The sequence below is a fragment of the Arvicola amphibius genome, chromosome 2 (genome assembly GCF_903992535.2).
Source record: "Arvicola amphibius chromosome 2, mArvAmp1.2, whole genome shotgun sequence".
NCBI classification, from domain to species: Eukaryota; Metazoa; Chordata; class Mammalia; order Rodentia; family Cricetidae; genus Arvicola; species Arvicola amphibius.
Window position 1 is genome coordinate 90,601,744 of NC_052048.2, and position 19,954 is coordinate 90,621,697.

The window sequence follows — 19,954 nt, forward strand, 5'->3', positions numbered from 1 at the left end:
AGGTAATTTTTCTTTACCCTCTTTGTGGTTCTGGTAGTTGAAGTCAGTTTTCCCTTTTCTGTGGCTTGAAGATGCAGAACTCCAATCTGCCACCATCAAGTCAGCACATGGCTTTCTCCATCAGAGTCTCTTATGGCATTGGTTCTCAACCTTCCTAATGTGGTGACCCTTTAATACAGTTCCTCGTGTTGTGGTAACCAAACCGTAAAATTGTTTTCGTTTCTACTTCATAATTGTAATTTTGCTACTGTTAGAAATCATAATGTGAGTATCTGTTTTCTGATGATCTCAGGTGACCCTTGTGAAAGGGGCCGTGACCCACAGGTGGAAAAAAACTGTCTTAAAGTCTCCTTAAAGGATGTTAGCACTTGGACCAGAACCCATTGTATCCCAGTATGACCTCATTTTTACTTAAGTCCACAGAGGTCTATTTCTACACTCAGAAACAGGTGTCAGAGCTTAAAACCTGAAAATGTTTTGCAGGACAGGTGCCTGATTTCGCAGTGCAGAATCAGTCTTAACCAGTCAGAGAATGGATAGGAGATAGAATGTGGTCAAATGAATTCTAATAAATGATTGCCTTAAAACATTTTAATAATGACTTTTGGGGTAACACAAAATAATGAAATGTTTTATTTAAAATTTTATGTTATATCAGTTTAATATAGAATATTGTAATATTTTTCAGGTTATTGCTAAGCACATTAGGGTAACAAATATAGAATAGGCACACCTCTAATCCCAGTATTTGAGAGATAGAACAGAAGTATCAGGAGTTTCAAAGTTATCCTCAGCTACATAGTAAGAGCTTCACCTAAGCTACTTAAAACTTAAAAAAGGAAGGAAAGATGGGCCAGTGAGGTGACTCAGCAGGTAAAGGTGTTTAACATGGAACAAACCTAGTGACTAGATTTCAGTTTCTATGATCTGTAAAAGATGAAAGAAAATGCCCAGAGTTGTCCTCTGACCTGCACCTGTACACATTGCATGCATGCACACAGCGTTTTAAAACGAGAAGAGACAAGTCTGAAGGCAGATTAGAAATTAGTATTCTAGATTGGGTGGGAGGTGAAAATGTAATTGAAGCAACTCAGATGTGTTTTGATTTGTTGCTACATTGTTATATTTCGACATTTTAGTGTTTTGTTGAGACAGTGTCTCACTATGTAGCCTTAGCTGGTCTGGAACTCAGAAAGATCCATGTGCCTTTGCCTCCCAAGTTATGGTATTAAAGGCATGTGTACCATACCCAGTTTAGTGTTTTTATTTGCTGATATTTAGTATGGAAGAATTCTGAATCTGTAGACTTACCAGAAAAATTAATAAAAAGCTAAACAAATTCTAAGTTTCTCTTTTAGTACATTATATGAATGAATAGGAAGACAGCATACTCTGACTAGCTGCTTGTCACTTTATTGTAAGACCCCAGACTGATATGATAGTACTGGCCTGCTTGTTCTACACACATACTCAGTTGTTTTAAAACTAGTGAGTCATCCTCTCACATACCAGGTGTGGAGCACACTAGTTCAGAATCTGTGGCAGTAGAAGTATAAATAAGAATGACTGATTTGTTTGCATGTTCTAAAATAATTTTGAAATAGTGGGGTAGAGCTTACTGGACAGTTTTAGATTCTCTAAATTTTAGAATTTTACCACCCTTTATCATCTAAAAATAGTGTCTTTTCAAACTAATTGATTTAGCATTATTGACTAAATGAAGTTCATATTGGTAATATTGGCTTTGTGCAGCAAATAGAATACAATCAAGGAATGTCTAATACAGAGATATTACTGATCGGTGTTGGTAGCATAAAATAGGTATTGCCACATTAAATCACCTTAGGAATTTGGTGTTGGCGGTTATTATTAGTGCATTAAGGGTAAGTTTAGACCCCACTAACAATAAAGATAAACAGTGGCACAAATAATAAGGTACAAAAAGTGTGTGTATGAACAATTAGAAGTTGTAAGTGAGTATAGTGTTTGTAAAGGTCACGCTAACTGCATTATTAAAGAACAAACTACCTGGAACATGTGTGGATCAGTTGGCATATACAAACAAAGTCTTGGATTTGCTCCCATTACCACATAAACAGGTGTGGTAGGTTTTTTTTCTTAAGAAGTGAAAGCAAGAGGTTCAGGAGGATTTCAAGGTACTCCTTGACCATATAGCAAAGTCAAGGCAGGTCTGGAATGCATGTGACCCTCTCTCAAAAGTAAAATGACGTAGGTCTATGGGATGGCTTAGGTAGGTAAAGGTGCTTGCTACCAGGTTTGAGGACTGACTTGAGTTTGAGCCCCAGAATCCACATAGTGGATTCTAACCTCTACACAAGCATCCCATCCCACCCCAATGTAAAATAAATAAATGTGCTGGCAATCAGTCATTCATAAGAACAAATAATGAAAACCAGAGGGTTGACAGTAGTGATAAAATCTGAACAGAATTGAAACACTGAACTTTGTCACACACTGAGTATTTTAATTGTGACTATTGAGATAATTAAATAGAGCTGAAACAGAATTTGGTTAAATTGTGCACTTTAAATAGGATTGTTCTAGAAAGAAACTTTAGGGGCTGTATGTTACATAAAATGTCTTATAAGCTGGAAAGATGGCTCAGCAATTAACACATACTTCTTGTAGAGGACCCAAATTCTCTTTGCAGGGTAGCTTTGAGCAGCATGTTCCTGCCTACCTGTAATTCCAGCTCTTCAGCAGTGGTTCTTGTGAGACATGCCTAATGCTGCAATTCAGTTTCTCATGTTGTGGTGACTCACAGCCATAAAGTTATTTTCTTTGCTACTTTGTAACTTTAATTTTGCTACTGTTGTGAGTCATAGTGCAAATATCTGATATGCAGAATATCTAATATGTGACCCCTGAAGGGGTTAAGGTCTACCAGTTGTGAACTGCTGCTGGGTAGGGGGGAGGCTGTGATGTTTGTCCTCTGAGTCAATCATGCACCCACATGCGTGTATATACTTTAAAAATAACAAAGTTTTCTCCTAAGATTTCTTGTTGTCATTTAGTAAGTATGTACTATATACCTAGACATCAGGTATCTAGTATGTAGTTTGGTATAGTTTGATGATACTTAACAAAGGGTGAATGATTTTAGATAAATGTTTAATATACTGTAAAGTGGGAAGTTCACAGAAAGAAAATTATGTTAAGAGTAGATAGATGGTAGAGGGGGAAAAAGTGCACTTAACACTGCAGTGTTGACCTATTGCTTCCAGGCCTTTTTATGCCTTCTGGGTTGTAACATCTCTGACTTTCCACTGGTATTGGTGTCATCTCTATACCGTGGCCTGGATTGACTATGTAGCATTGCTGTATGTACAGTTGGTATAAGAGAAAGCTGATGGTGGATATGTTTTTATAACTACTAAATCTGCACTTTATAGTTGTTTTTACATTTTTCTACTTTAAAAGGACACTGTCAAGTACTTTAGCTCTTGTGATGCATAATAGAAACATTTTCCTCATTTAAGTTTGTTTCTGTTACTGCCTTTTATTTTCTTGTATGGAATAAATCTAAGTTGGAGGGTTGTGGTTATGGCTCTAGGAATAACTGCTGATTATTAATACTATTCCATATCTACAAGGTAATAGCATTTTATGGAGAATATTTTTAATAAAACATTTTCAAGTTTTAAAGTATTTATGCTATGGGTTATTTAAAAGTTTCAGACATTAGTATATTGACTAAAAAGACTTGTTTTTACATGGAAGTATATTTGACAATATATTTTTAATATGTTTCCCAAAAGTACAGATTTAACATTCAATGTTATTCCTTTATACTGTAAATAAATCTTTTTTCCTGTGGTGTTGGTGATCGAATCCAGGACTTTGAGTATGCTAGGCAAACTCTCTACCACTGAGCTACATCCTGAGACTCCAAATTTCCATGGCTCTAGATTTGAGTTTTTCTAGCTAATTATAACGTGGTTTTTAATATAATTGAAAGCTTTGTTAGAGCTTATTGGCTCAATTTAAATTGTAACTTATTTATAAAATAACTTGTCAGAAATATTTGCTGACCACAGCTGCTTTGTTGTAGGAGGACTGACAAATGGTAGTGGTCGGTATATCTCTGCAGCACCTGGAGCAGAAGCAAAGTACCGAAGTGCTTCAAGCACTTCCAGTCTATTTAGCTCCAGCAGCCAGCTCTTTCCTCCTTCTCGGCTCCGCTATAATAGATCTGATATCATGCCCTCCGGCCGCAGTAGGTTATTGGAAGATTTCAGGAACAACCGCTTCCCCAACCTTCAGCTCAGAGACCTGATTGGACATATAGTCGAGTTTTCTCAAGACCAGCATGGCTCCAGGTAGGTGGTTATGGTTCCTCACACTTCCCACTGTTTCTGTTGAACACTGCTGCCTTTAATAAGAAAGGAATCTGTGTTTATCTCCCTGGGCTACATGCTAAGACTTCCATCCTTTCCTCTCTCCCCTCCCTTTCAATCCCCTCCCCTCAATGGACATGAAAGAAGCATTTTAATTATATTAATTGAAGTGGCATGTGCCTGAGGCTGCACTAAACTACATAGTGACTTTTAGGGCACTCTGGGTATATCACAAGATCCTTTTCTATTTGCACATGTGTACAAGTTAGAGTATGCAGGTGATTTTAGGAAGATTGTTTTCATCTTGGGATTTAAATTTTTCCCGTATAGGTTCATACAGCAAAAGCTAGAGAGAGCTACTCCAGCTGAGCGACAGATGGTATTTAATGAAATTCTACAGGCAGCCTATCAGTTAATGACAGATGTTTTTGGAAACTATGTTATACAGAAGTTTTTTGAGGTAAGTATGATTTATGCTTGTATGATTATTCAGTTTTGTTAAAGTTGGGCAACGGTCATTTTCAATCTTAAAGCTGGGCTCATATGTTCAGGGCTAGTAAATGCTGCTTGTCGTATGTGCATATAGACCTGAATTTGGAAGCTGGGCATGGTGGCAAATGCCTTTAATCCACCACTCCAGAAGCAGAGGCGGGTGGATCTCTGTGAGTTCCAGGACAGTCAAAGGTACACAAAGAAACCCTGTCTTGAACCCCTCCTCCCACAAACAAACAAAAAAGACCTGAATTTGGGCCCCAAATGCCCCATATAAGTAGCTAGTCATGACGGTAAGAATCTGTAATCCCAGCACTGGGGAACCAGAGACAGGATCTTTGGCTTTTTGGTGAGGCTGTTTGCCTAAATCACCAGTGTCCAGATTTAATGACACAGACTGTCTCAAAAGGCCATAGTGAGACTAGACAGATGGCTCAACAGTTGAGAGTGCTTGTTGTTCCCCTAGCTCAAAACCACTTTTTGTTTTTTGTTTGTTTGTTTTGTTATTTCTCTTTTGAGAAAGGGTTTTTCTAGCTTTGGAGCCTGTCCTGGACTAGTTCTTGTAGACCAGACTGGCCTCAAACTCACAGAGATTCACCTGCCTCTGCCTCCGAAGTGCTGGGATTAAAGGCGTGTGCCACCACCGCCTAGCTCACACAACCACTTATAACTTTGGTTCCAGGGACTCTGACACCTTTTGTGGGCACACACATACTCATTTTAAAAAATAATTTGAATTTTAAAAAGAGTACAGATAAGCCAGGCATTATTGCATATAACTTTAGGTTGCACACACACCTCCAGCACTCAGGAGGCAGAGACAGGTGAATGTTTCAGGCCAGACAGGGCTACATAGTGTGGCCTTGTCTGGTAGGGGTGATGGTGTCAAAATAATAACAAGGAAATTTTAATATGACTCAACACTCCCCAAAAGGTACTTACTACAAGCGTTTCTGGAGTCTTAGATTTTACTATAGGTACACAGTGCAGCAGATAATAATATGTTGGTCAAGTTTACCAAAGTAGTCTCATGCTCATTTCTTACTGTCTTTCAGTTTGGAAGTTTGGATCAGAAATTAGCCCTGGCCACTCGTATTCGTGGTCATGTTCTACCATTAGCCTTGCAGATGTATGGCTGCCGTGTTATACAGAAAGCATTAGAGTCTATTTCTTCTGATCAACAGGTAATTGTAAGTTGAGATATACGTTTTGTAATACTTAATTTAAATTTCTTTTTATCTTATAATCTTGAGGAAAAAATGTCCTAAAGATTTCTACCAGGAGACTTAAGATCTTTTCCTAAAATCTTACCCATTCCATGGAGTTTGCCAGATAGAGTACCCAGTGATGTGTCTTTGCGGTCACTTACCTTGTTATTATCTGCAGTTTCAGCAAGCATTTCGCTGCTCCCAATTTTTATGTGGGTCTACCTAATATTTCTATTTTAAGAATTCTAAACAAACAACATTCTCATATTCTAATTAGTATATACATACATGTATATACTTTTTTTCCCTAAGTCTATTCAGTGAAGAAACTTAATGTTCCTTTAAACAAGATTGACTTCTTTGAGGCTGGAAAGAACACATGCTGCTCTATTAAAGGACCAAAGTTCAGTTCAGAACCAAGCACAAATGGCATAATCTCACACAGATACACATAGAAATTTTAAAAAAAATTTATTTGACTTTCAATGTGAAATTTTATGTTTATATAACATGACAATATCAGTGAACAAAATAGCTTTTTTCCTTAACTTCATCTTAATAATTTAGAAAGCTATTTTTGACTTATACAATAAAAAATTCTATAGGTTTGAAAACAGAAGGAAGAGGATGACTTAGGGTTTCTATGTCTGTGATAAAACAGTATGACCAAAATCAACGCAGGGATAAAAGTGTTTATTTCACCTCACACAAGGAAAGTGAGGGCTGGAGCTGATGGAGAGGCCGTAGAGGGTGCTTCTTACTGACTTGCTCTTCATGGCTTACTCAGCCTGTTTTCTTATAGTAACCAACCCAGGGCCACCAGCCCAGGGTTGACACCAACACAGGGATCTGGGCCCTTCCACATTGTTAACTAATTCAGAAAATGACCCGCAGACTTTTCTACAGGTCAGTTTGGTGGAGGCATTTTCTCAATTGAGGTTCCCTCTTCCAAAATGATTCTAATTTGTGTCAGGTTGATATAAAACTAGCCAGTAAGGAGGAGGAGGGTAAATGGGTAAGTGTGTGGGGTATGTGTATATATGTACTTTAGTTACAGGATTTAAATCTGGAAAATTCCATTATTCCTGTGGAAGAAATTTTGTAGTTTTAAATTCATTAAAATATGGCACAGTAGAGAAAATCAACAGATTTAATTATTCAAAGAACTTCTCTGCCATAGGTGTCGATAGTAGCATAGTCTTTCAGTAGCTGTGCCTTGGGTATTTGGAAATAAAAAGGACTAATACTGTTTTTTTAAAAAACTATTTATCTTTATTCTATATGTGTTGTTTTGCCTCCATGCATGTCTGTGTGATGATGGCAGATCTCCTAGAACTGGAGTCACAGTGAACTGTCGTGTGGGTGCTGGGAATTGAACTCAGGTCCTCAAGAACAGCCAGTGTTCTTAACCACTGAGCTATTTCTCCAGCCCCGGACTGTTTTAATGAGGACTAGTTAATAAAGAATAGAATATTTTTTAATTTTGGAATTTTTAGGTTAATTGTATTTTGTAATTCAGTCTGTTTTAGTTTAGACATAAATTCATATTGTAGGTTGGCTTAACCGGATTCCTTCATAATTGTGTTGGAATATAGTTGAGATCTTTAAATACCTTTAGATTATATATGGCCATTTCTGAGCAGTAATATTTTTATTCTAATCAGACATACATACAAATCATAGTAAAATTTTATTAGTTTTATAAGCATTAGACAAGAAGAAAATGTCTATCATTAGTGACAATTATTGATATTAGGTGAAATACAGATAGATAACTTAGCATCCCATGTTAGGGATTTATGTTTTATGCACTTTTATAAACTCAAGTGAACATCAGTAATAACTCCTAGTACCAACAGATGCAGATGCTACGTAGGTCATAGAAATAAAAGCTTTAAAAATGTATATTAGGCTGGGTGCTGATGACACGCACCTTTAATTCCAGCACTTGGAGGCAGAAGCAGGTGAATCTCTTGAGTTACAGGCTAGCCTTATCTATAGAGTAAGCTTCAGGAACAGCTAAGGCTATACAGAGAAACCCTGTTCTATAAGATAATGCAGAAACATGCATGTAGAAGGAGCGGCGGGCCGCATTCTGCATGGCTAGCTTTACACCCGAAATAACAACACACAAATTGTATTCATTTCAACACTGCCTGGCCCATTAGTTTCAGCCTCTTATTGGCTAACTCTCACATCTTGACTAACCCATATTTAATAATCTGTGTAGCACCACGAGGTGGTGGCTTACCAGGAGAGATCTTAACCTGCATCCGACTCAGAGAGGAGAGGCATGGCGACTGCCTGAGGCGTCTGCCTGACTCTGCTTTCTTTCTCCCACAAATCTGTTCTGTCTACTCCGCCTACCTAATTTTCTGTCTTATTAAAGGGCCAAGGCAGTTTCTTTATTAACCAATGAAAGTAACACATAGACAGATGACCCTCCTCCATCACATGTACACAGTGAAAATTGTAATTTAAATACAGCAGGTTCATTGTCACTGAGTTATGTCAGCATATATCATTAATATTACTATCTGTGATTCGCTTTAATAATTTTTATTTGGGTGGTTTCTAAATTTTTGTATTATAAAAAAATTTAGCGTGCTTTGTTCTTTGTTATTTTTAACATGTGAATATTTTTAGCTCCATTGGGTTTTCTGGATAAAATAATTATTTAAATGACTTTTGCAGAGTGAAATGGTAAAGGAGCTAGATGGTCATGTGCTCAAATGTGTGAAAGATCAGAATGGAAACCATGTTGTACAAAAATGTATTGAATGTGTTCAGCCGCAGTCACTGCAGTTCGTCATTGATGCGTTCAAAGGACAAGTAAGATTGATTTTTTTTTTTTTTTGCATTCGTTTCCTTAGCAGAGCATTTTATGATTTGAATTTAGCATTCTTTTAAGTACAAGATTATACTGGGTACTTTCATTAAACATAGTAAATGTAGGGGCTCGGCAGTTAAGAGCACTCTGCTCTTCCAGAGGACCTGGATTCAGTTCATAGCACCCACATGGCAGCTCAAAACTGCCTGTAATTCTAGTTAAGGGGTATATGGCACCCTCATACAGACATACTTGTAGGCAAGACACCATTGTACGTTGAATAAATAAATACATTTTGTTTATTTGTAAGTAGTGAATGTGAGTTGGGTGCAGTTGTATACACCTGCAATCAATCCCAGCATTTGGGAGGTGGAAGCAAGGGCATTTGAAAGTTCAGTATCAACTCATGTCTGAGATCCAGCCTAGGATGTGAGACCTGTTCCCAGGAAAAATGAATGTACTTTAAAATGTCTGCCTCCTTAGTAAAATCATTAGATAGAAGTAGTTAAACAAATATTTTCCATGATCGCGACGAGAAATGGAAGAGCAGGGAAAAGTCTTGAAACTATATTGACACAAGCAAAATAACTAGCAACTAGTACCAGGTCTTACCCATTAGATTTTTTTTTTTTTTAATCAAAATTATCTTCAGGCTGTCTAGGTAGCTCAGCAAATCAAGGGGAAATGCTGTCACGCCTGATGACCTGTGTTTGGTTCACCTGATTCCACATGGTGAATGAAAACAGATTCCTCCAATTTGGCCTCTGAGCTCCATACATGCTGGAGAATGCTGATGCGGTGATTGTGTCAGCTGTGGACCCACCGCTTGGCTAGGTGCTAGCATCTGTCTTGTCAGTCTGATACAGAGATCAGAAATAACAGGATATGTGCATTTCCTTCCTTTATTTATTTCAAGGTGTTTGTGCTTTCAACCCATCCTTATGGCTGCAGAGTCATTCAGCGTATCCTAGAGCACTGCACTGCAGAGCAGACCTTACCCGTCTTAGAAGAGCTTCACCAACACACAGAGCAGTTGGTACAGGTATGTCACCTAAGAATTTGAAATGTTTGTGTATTTTGAATATTTTTTGAGAAATGTAATTTGTAGTTAAAGTATAAAAATGAGGAGGCAAAGCTTATTGTATTCTCTCAATTCTTAATGATGGAAAGTAATTTTTAAATGTGTTATAGGATCAGTATGGCAATTATGTTATTCAGCATGTACTGGAACATGGTCGACCTGAAGACAAGAGCAAAATTGTTTCTGAAATCAGAGGAAAGGTGTTAGCCCTGAGTCAACACAAATTTGCCAGGTATTACAATAGTCAGTTTTTCCAGCTCTTTCTATACAATTTTTTAGTGGGCCTATAGTTAATTTTTGTGGTTGTCATATTTGTGGGCTATTCTGTGATACCATTTCTTTTGGTGTTTTGAGACAGGGTTTCTTTGTGGCTTTGGAGCCTGTCCTGGAAAAGTAAAGTAGCTCTTGTAGTCTCCAGGCTGGCCTCGAACTCAAAGAGATCCACCTGCCTCTGCCTCCCGAGTGCTGGGATTAAAGGCGTGCGCCACCACCGCCAGCAACCATTTCTGCTTTAAAAGTAATTACAAACCAAGAAATTTTATCTTGTCTTCTCTTTTCTAGTACATTGGAAGAAATTGAAAAGTCAAGACTATTTGACTATAAAGAAATGACATAACAAAGTTTCTGTGTGTGTGCTTTTAATTTTTAGCAATGTAGTAGAAAAGTGTGTTACTCATGCCTCCCGTGCTGAGAGAGCTTTACTGATTGATGAGGTTTGCTGTCAGAATGATGGTCCTCACAGTGCCTTATACACCATGATGAAGGATCAATATGCCAATTACGTGGTTCAGAAGATGATTGATATGGCCGAGCCTGCTCAGAGGAAGATAATCATGCACAAGGTAACTGGTGCACAGCTCCATGAGGTCACACCCTCTGTATGACTTGTGACTGCTTACACACTTTTGTAGGGTTTATTTCTCCACAATAAACAACAGTTAAAGCACATGGGCAGCTTAGTTAACACACTGTAAAATCACATTCATTTCTCAGCTGTTAGGTTTAATGTTAATCTTCCTCCCCTGTCTTGTTCAGTTTTATTCGATTTGCAGTAAGTAGTTCATTGGTTGAATGCTGAGTTGTTTTCTTTAATGGTATTAGATTTTCCCAATAAGGGGGCTGCTCTTTTAGATAATCTTTGCAATTCCCAACACCCTCATGGTGGCTCACAAGCACCTAATTCTAGGGTCTCTGGTACCCTCCTCTGCCCTCAGTGGATACCTGTATGCATACATACATACGCACAGTTAAATTAATTCTTTTAAAACAAATCTCTATATTAGTTATTACACTTCAAGCTATTTCCCCTCTTGAATCTAATGATTCTTTAAAATCACCAATTCTGCTGGCAAATGGCTTGTACAGTAGAGTTGTTTGCTGCCACATCTTTTGAGCTGCATTGCATCTCTGGGCTCCAAACGTAAAGGAAGGAGAAAATTGACACATGCAGATTGTGTTGCCTGAATGTCATGATGCACATGTGCTTGCACACAGGGAGTAATTTTTGTTTGGAGTTTTGTTGTTGTGTTTTAGATTCATTTATTTTAATGTGTGTTGCCTGCATACATGTGTTGTATATGTGTGTGTGTGTGTGTGTGTTTGTGTATACATGTGTGTGTGCGTATATGTGTATATACACATATATACATACACTACATGTGTACCTGGTGCCCATGGCGGACATCGGACCCCTTGGAACTGGAATTATAGGTGTTTATGAGTTGCCATGTACGTGCTGGGATTCAAACCCACTTCATTACAAGAACAAGTGCTCTTAACCAGTAAGACTTCTCCAGCCCATAAATGTAATATTTTTTAAAAAATCATTGATTTCCATAAACATGGAATATTAAAAAGATCTAAAGCTAGCCTCAAGAGATACAAGCCTATGTTTCCTAGTTAGGAGGCCAGTGTGGGAGGATTGAAAGTTTGATGCTTTTCTACATAACTTGCCAAGATTTTGTTTCAGTACATCAACAAACAAAACTGCGGGAGGGAAAGGTGCTAATGCTCTTTCTGGCTTGATTGCTTTAGAAAACATGGGACATCTGTCCCCTTTTGAACCTTTTCCCTTTATCAAGAGAAAATATTCTCAAGATCCCCTTTTGCCATGCATTGTATCAGAGTCATTGCTGGTCCGTGGCAGTTAACAAACACCAACTCTTAAGGGTTTTTTGTTTGTTGTTTTTTGGGGTTTTTTTGGGGGGGTGAGGGGGATTGAGACAGGGTTTCTCTGTAGCTTTGGGGCCTATCCTAGAACTTGCTCTATAGAGCAGGCTGGCCTGCAACTCAGAGATCCGCTGTCTCTGCCTCCCAGTGCTGGGATTAAAGGCAGGCGCCATCACCGCCCTCTAGCAGCTCATACTTACAGCACTGAGTTTTTAAAAATTCATCCTTCAAATTGTTGTGTCAGTGGTGTTTTTTTTTTTTTTTTGTTTTGTTTTTTGTTTTGCCTTTTGACTCTCCTAAAGGTTTTAACCTTATTTTTAATTTATAGTACTTACTGAGCCCATAGTATACATAGTATTTTTAACCATTTAAATAATGCGTTCTATAAAGGTCCTTGCATAATTATTTTGTAGAATGACTTCCTAGATATTGCCCGGTTATATTCAGGAATCTTACAAGTTGTGTGTGAGTTGTCTTTTACTAGTCTGTTCTGTGACAGTTACTGTATTCACAGCACATCTAGCTGGAAAGGGGGAATTATATGTTTGTATTTGGGGCTTCCTTGTCGGCATGTGACACAGCAGTGGCTTGTTTATTTATTGAACAACAAAAAAAAAATGTTGCCTCTTTAAGCATTTTTGAGAAAATTATGTTTCAGAATTGGTTTTGTACCTAAGTAGCTTTGTAATTTTTAGCAGCATGATGATCCAGACTTGAGGGGCTATTTTAAATCATAAACGAGGCAAGATGACTCAGTAAGTAAAGGTACTTGCCACCAAGCCTGAAGACCTGATTGAAGTCAATCCCCAGGGCACACATAGTAGAAGTAGAGAACACTTTTAAGTTGTCCTCTGACCTCCGTATACTGAACTTGCCTGTCCACACCACACACATACAAATTAAAAACAAACTACAGTAACTTGGGTTTTGTTTTTGTTTTTTTCACAAGATTGTTTGTTTTTCAGATTCGACCTCATATTACTACTCTTCGCAAATACACATATGGGAAGCATATACTGGCCAAGTTGGAAAAATACTATTTGAAAAACAGCCCAGATCTAGGGCCTATCGGAGGACCACCAAATGGAATGCTTTAAGAGAAAGGAGACGATTCAACCATGTTTAAAGAATGGGTTTTCTTTGTGAATTATCAAAACACAATTCAACTATGAATCTTTGATTTTTTTTTTAAGCAAAACTATTTATTGACTTTCTTCATCCATTTGTAAATTTTTAAGGTTCTTGTGTATATTTAGGGGGTGGGGTGGTGAATTATAAATTATCTTCAACCCTGAGTGGAGACCTATCAGATTGAATTTCTGGTGAAGCACAGAATGCCTGTATATGATGTAACTGTATCCCCCTCCCCCCCAAAAAAAAAGAAGCAAAAAAAGGAAAAAAGTTGTCACATATTTTGTAAATTTATACCTTGTAAAGTCACAAAAAATAGTTTTTAATGGGAAAAGTACAGTATTTTAATAAACTGGCTTGCAGTCTGGTAGGTCTACAACCCCATAGCACAACAGGTTTATATAGATGTACATAGAATTATAGTTCTTATTTTTTTCCTTTATGTGAAGCCTTTTATAACAGATTAACAATCAACTGCATAAATATTATTAATATTTTAAAAAGAAAGTTAAGTTGTATTTTGGTAATTCACAAACTATCATGCAAAGAAAAACTCAGAAAAACAGACAAGAATAAAATGATTTGAGATAACATTATTTACAGTGGATGTGGTTTTAATAAAATTAATGCCCTATAATGTCCTTGGCAATGTACAGAAGAATTGTATATACTTATTGTAATGAGTTAGAAAAAAAATCATGGTGGCACTTCCATTCAGTTGAGTTTGCACTGAATGAAAAGTTAAATTTCACACTAACTTTTCAGTTTGGTTTGCAACAAGAATGGATGGAGGTTTGTATTTTGTTCTAATTATAGAATTAAAGACTGTTGAGGAAGTGTTGGTTTATTCTGCGTTTTCATAGTAGATACATAAATAGGAACCTGATAGAGGTGAGAGAGGCCACTGAGAAGTGAACTGATAGCTCAGCATTTAGCATGATTGCATATTCAGAGAGCTTTTTTTTCTTCCTATAAATAAACACATTGTGTGTGTGTAGGGGTAGATGTAAGTTTACAATTTGAAAGCAGATCTTGTTTCAGTGTTTGTTATGAAAGCCTTGCTAATTTCGTAGTAACTTTCCTTGGTTGTACAGGTGTACATTTGTAAACCTTCATGCTGTATATGGAATCTGTTTTATCTCTTTGGGAAACATTTGCATTTTAGTGTACATTCACATCCCTGCCCTCTTTAACCTGGCAATATAGTGTTGTATAATGTAAATTTATTTCTCCAAATTGAGAGTGATTTTTAAAAAATTTTTTATCTTTATATGGTTTCAGAAGTATGAATCAACTTTCTTTTTATTATTGTGGAAAACATTTTGTTTTATAACATAGTTGTTGACTCTGTTGATAATGGACATGCTAGGATCTGGATCACTTTCAACTGAAGTCAGGGTATTGTGCATAGTAAATAGAAAGTATTGGACTGAGATTTGATTACCACAGAGGCCAATGCTTTTTCCATCTTTAAATGTGATGTGACTTTTTTCTTTGTACAGAAGAGTACTGTATTTTTGAATAGCCTACTCCCAAGTAAGAGCAAATCTGTATGATAACATTTTTTCCTCTGGACATAAGACATTATAACAGTGACATGATGTACATTTACAAGCGGCCTTATGTACATTTCCCAACAATCTTTTTAAGGCAAAATTGTGACCATATGTGTATAATTAAAATCGTTTTTAATCCTTTGCCTATGAAAATATTTTGGAAAAAATTGCTTTGTATATTCAGTTTCTGAAAGATAAAGAAAGTGCTTTGTATTTTGTTGAAGTCAGTATTTTGTATAAACATTTATGTTGACCCTCTTATGTTCAGTGCTGAAAACTGAAATGAACATGCTGTTTCTGTCAGATAAATTGTAGAAGGGATTTTCTTTTTCTAGAGGTCTGCAGAACAAAAGCAATCAGAGCACAATATTGAGTATAAAGTTCTATCCTTTTGTTACTCATATCATGAACCTTAAAATTTGGCATGAAGTTTGGGGTGCCAGGAGTCTTTGATGTTGATGTTGAGTTATTGTAGCTTCCTAACCCAACATTCCTTGTCACCATTCTCAGTCACACTGGTTCATCAGCATGTCCCTGTCACAGCAGCAGTATTTTCTCCATGTAGAGTGGCATTCTCCCTCCTTTTCCACTTTGTTTTGCCAGCCTGAGTGTCTTGGCTCTGGGTTGAACATAACTTGCCTACATCAGCCAGTGGTTTTAGGGTCAAAGCTGCCAGTATTCGAGATTAGCAGCCCTTCCTGGTTCCCGTTCACCCTTGCTTTTGTATGCTTAGGCAGCTGTCACTCAGTTCAGAAAGTGGCAAATCCTAGAGAAAAAGTGACTTGGAGCTGAATCCTCCTCTAGCAGTCCTGATTCATACTTCCCAGTGCTGACAACCCAGTTCTGATACTTTTAGGCATATTCTAGAAAAATACCTGTTTGTGTAGAAATTTTATGATCTGCCAGTTTTGGTGCCCACCCTGATTCCACCTTCTAGTATGTTGGCATGGAACTTTAGAAAAAATGACTTTTCAGAATAAATCTGATTGGGCAGAAACTGCTTAGGCTTACTCTTGAGTGTCTCCTTTTGATATAGATTGTTTCTGGACCAGTTTGTCTAAGTCCTGGCTCTTATTGGTTCATATGAAATGTTATCTTCACTTCTTTGTAAATTATGTATAAATTAGAAATGAAACGTGTGAATAACATTGTATGAAATAAACTTGGTCTTGTGTTTTTCTCTAGATAAAACATCCCTCTGTATCTCAGTTACAGTCTAGATTGCCTCATTAAGCCACTTAACATCACTAAAACATGTGGATACTTTCCACATAGCCTTGCTATTTTGTAAAGTTGCCTATGCCAGCAACCTGGGTGTCCTGGTGGGCTAGTGCTAATTTCTTAGCTCATTGGTTGTAGGAATTGAAATATATTAAAAGATTCCCAGTTCTTAGGGTTTTGTTTAAAGATTTATGTATTTTGTGTAAATAAGTGCTGTGTCTTCGTGTAGATCTCCAACACCAAACGAGGTCCTCAGATCCTTATAGATGGTTGTGTTGCTGGGAATTATATTCAGAACCTTAACCATTGAGCCATCTCTCCAGCTCCAGGGCTTGATATTTTTTTTTGGGGGGGGGGGGTTCGAGACAGAGTTTCTCTGTGGCTTTGGAGCCTGTCCGGGAACTAGCTCTTTTAGACCAGGCTGTTCTCGAACTCACAGAGATCCGTCTGCCTCTGCCTCTGCCTCCCGAGTGCTGGGATTAAAGGCATGTGCCACCACCGCCCGGCCAGGGCTTAATTCTTAATGGAGATGGGCTGTTTGATTTTAGCTTTGCTTCTATAGCTGCGGGGTAGGGTGCAGTACCTGTTGGAATCTAAAGTGGAGGTTTCTATAATGCTAATAGAAAGCAGGAACACCATTACACTCAATTGCTTAGCTCCGAGTTTGGTTGATTACTGTGTGTGTGTCCTCAGGGTGCACTTCTGGAAGGTTTAGGTTGGAGGAGTGTCCTTCCTCCACAACTTGCCTGAGTTTAATGTCTCTGTAGTCGGGATGGTGATGGACTGCAGTGTGGAGGGTGTGTGGTGCAGAAGCCTATCCTTTGTCTGGTCTTTTAAGATAAAAGCCCAACTGCAAAGCAAGGCCTTCAGGCACTTTCTCCAGGATCTTAGATGCTTACAAAGGCCCTGGCAAGTTAGGAATGAAAGTTTAGTGGTACCACTCTGCCCAACTACGTCAGGCCTTGAGTCATCCCCCAACACTACTGAAACACATCGAGGACGGCTTTATTATGACTGATAAAGTAGGAACCGGGCAGTTTTGCCAAGTGATTGATAAGAGTGTTTGATGCTCTTGCAGAGGTCCTGAGTTGTTTCCAGAATCCATACTGGGTGGCTTACAAACTCCTGAAACTTGAGTTTCAATTCCCCCTCTGCCTTCCATGAGCACCCACATCCACATGGTGCACACAAGTACACTCAGGTACACATACATAGATGTCTGGGTTGAACTAACCTCAGCCAGTTGGAAAGTCTGAGCCTGTACCCACCCACCCAGTGCGTCCGTTTTGAGTTTACCTAAAGGAAACCACAGGAACACTTAGAAAACTTACTTATTTGGCATATAGCAAGCAAAGCATGGAAGTAGGAAAGTCTGCCTATTGGCATAAACCACTCTCCTAGAATTTCTGTATAATAAAAGATGGGACTTCCACAAACAGCTGGCCAAAGTGTGTGTGATCCCAGCACCCCAAAGGCTGAGATTGGAAGGTAGAGAGATCACAGCCAATCAGCCTGTTTTAGAAAAAAAAAAAAAAAAAGCCAGCAGGGTCTTGCTTGGCTCCCTGAAACACATTCCCCAGGAATTCTTTGACTTCCCTGGCAAGTCAAGGTTGTTTTCCTCAGCACACATTGTGGCTACACTGGGTCCTTGGAGTACTGGGCTATTATACTCCAGAAGTCCAACTACAACCCTAGGAATCCGGAGTTGTGGAAGTGTTGCTGTGGCTTCCTGTAGTTGATCTAATGGGGAGTAGACATCCTACCGTAAACAATCCTGTAGTAGTTATATTGCTATTGCTGTTATAAAACACTGACCAAGGCAACTTGGGGATTTATTTGGATTTAAAGTTCTCAGGGGGATGAGATCGTCACTATCATAGTGGGGAAACATGGCAGCAAGCACCAGGCATGGTGGCAGGAACAGTTGAGTTCACATCTCAGAACCATAAGTAGGAAACAGCAAATATGCCACAAGTCTTAAGTTCTCAAAATCTGCTCCCAGTGACATGCTTCCTACAGCAGGCCATAAATAAAACTTAAGCCTGCCTAAACAGCCAGGAACTGAGGACCCAGGCATTCAAAGGTTATAAGCCAGGGGACATATATCATTCAAATCACCACATTCTACTCCCTGACCCACAAAGTCCCATGGCCATATAAAGCAAAAAATGCATTTGTCCAACTTTCAAAGTTTCCACAGTCTCAGTTTCAATAAAGTCTATGTCATGGTCAACAGTGGTGTACTGGACTGAATATTGAGTCCCACCAATTTATGGCCTGGAACCTATAAATGCAACGAGTCTTGATAAAGAGGCCATTCTGAGTATGTCATAAATCCAGTAGGCTAAAGTTCTTACAAGAGGGATAGCTGGGCACACCTTTAATCTCAGCACTAGTACTAGGGAAGCAGAGACAGGTGGATCTCCAATTTCAAGGCCAGCCTGGTCTGCAGAGTGAGTTCCAGGACAGCTAAGGCTACAAAGAAAAACCCTGTCTCCAAAAAAGAGAAAAAAGCGGAGGTGGGGAGTGGGGGAACAACATAGCCTCATGATGGAAGCAGAGATAAGGCTTAGTATGTGAACTCAGATGCCTTGCCTCTCCAGAAGCAGGAGCACAAGAGAATCTTCGTCAGAGACTTGGGAAGGAAGTTAGTTGCACTGTGCTTTCAGACTTTTAGCCCTTGGAACTGCAAAATCAAGTTATGTTGCTTCCACAATCCAGTCTGTGGCTATAGAGACTGGTACAAGTAAGGGCTACTCATGTGGAAATACGGACTTTATGGTCCCTCTGATGATAGAACATATCTTTAATACTTGTCAAAATCAATGGAACCAGCCTGGAATGTAGCTCTGTTAGTAGAATGTTTGTCTAGCATACAGGAAGCCAAAGCCCTAGCTAGGTTTGTTCCCCAGGCCCACATAAAACTGGGTGTGATGTTTCATGCCTTTGTGGAGGCAGATGGATCAGAAGTTCAGGTTAACATCGGTGGCTGCATCCTGAATTTGAGGCCAGTTTGGGGAACATGAGCTTTAAAAACAAAACAAAAAGGAAAGGGGAAAAAAAGGAGAAAAACAAACCAAGCTGCACAGTTGAGACCCTGTTGTTTGTTTTACTCTTTTGACTTCTTTGATGGGGCCTGCCACCCAGCTCCCCCAAAAAAATCACAAACGGAGTCTTATTCTTTCTTACAAATGTATACTCTGCCTGGCAGTCCCACCTAGCCTTGTTGCTGCCTCGCTGTTGGCCATTCAGGCCTTACTAGACCATCAGGTGTTTTAGACAGGCAAAGAATCACACCTTCACAGAGTTAAACAAATGCAACATAAACAAAAGCAACACATTTTTACGTCATTAAACAAATGTTCCACAACATAGAATATTAAAATATTACAATAATATTCTACAGCAAGACTCTAAACAAAAACACAAAAATGTAAACCCCAAATAAACACAACCAACCCGAAGCTGCAGGAGCTAAAAGACCTGGCTGTCCCCCAGTGCTGCAGCCATCACCTAGCCACAAGAACTGCACTGCACAACCTTAGAAATGGCTCCTTTCCTCAACCAAAATTCTTCCAGAACTGACGAGGCCCCACAGCAGTGATTCTCAACCCATGGGTCACAACCCCTTTGACAAACCTCTAGTTCCAAGAATATTTGCTTTACGATTCATAACAACAGCAAGGTACAGTTATGAAGTAGCAACGAAAATAACCTTATGGTTGGGGGTCACCACAATATGAAGAACTGTATTAAACGGTCACAGCATCAGGAAGGTTGAGAACCACTGCCCTACAGGATGTGTTCTGGTCCTGTCTCTCCCACCTCCCCTTTCTCGGCTCTTCACTTATCATCCTGCCCCTCTGCTCTGCTGGTCCCTCTTCCCCAGCCTCCTGATGGTCCCACCC

The 19,954-nt window shown here is 38.8% G+C and overlaps 1 protein-coding gene across 15 annotated transcripts in view; it reads left to right on the forward strand.

Annotated features, from left to right (window-relative positions):
- Nucleotides 1-16,033, forward strand: part of Pum2 (pumilio RNA binding family member 2) — an 81,917-nt gene extending 65,884 nt beyond the window's left edge. For 8 of the 15 annotated variants that reach the window (XM_038317986.1, XM_038317993.1, XM_038317988.1 and 5 more), the window contains 8 exons: nt 4,073-4,340; nt 4,689-4,818; nt 5,906-6,040; nt 8,753-8,890; nt 9,805-9,930; nt 10,080-10,201; nt 10,619-10,811; nt 13,104-16,033. In XM_038317986.1, the coding sequence (XP_038173914.1) occupies nt 4,073-4,340; nt 4,689-4,818; nt 5,906-6,040; nt 8,753-8,890; nt 9,805-9,930; nt 10,080-10,201; nt 10,619-10,811; nt 13,104-13,235 (1,244 nt within the window). In that variant the 3' untranslated portion in view covers nt 13,236-16,033. The remainder of the gene's footprint in view (nt 1-4,072; nt 4,341-4,688; nt 4,819-5,905; nt 6,041-8,752; nt 8,891-9,804; nt 9,931-10,079; nt 10,202-10,618; nt 10,812-13,103) is intronic. The other 7 variants (XM_038317990.1, XM_038317995.1, XM_038317991.1 and 4 more) reach the window with 1 other exon arrangement.
- Nucleotides 16,034-19,954: the final 3,921 nt, after the last annotated feature.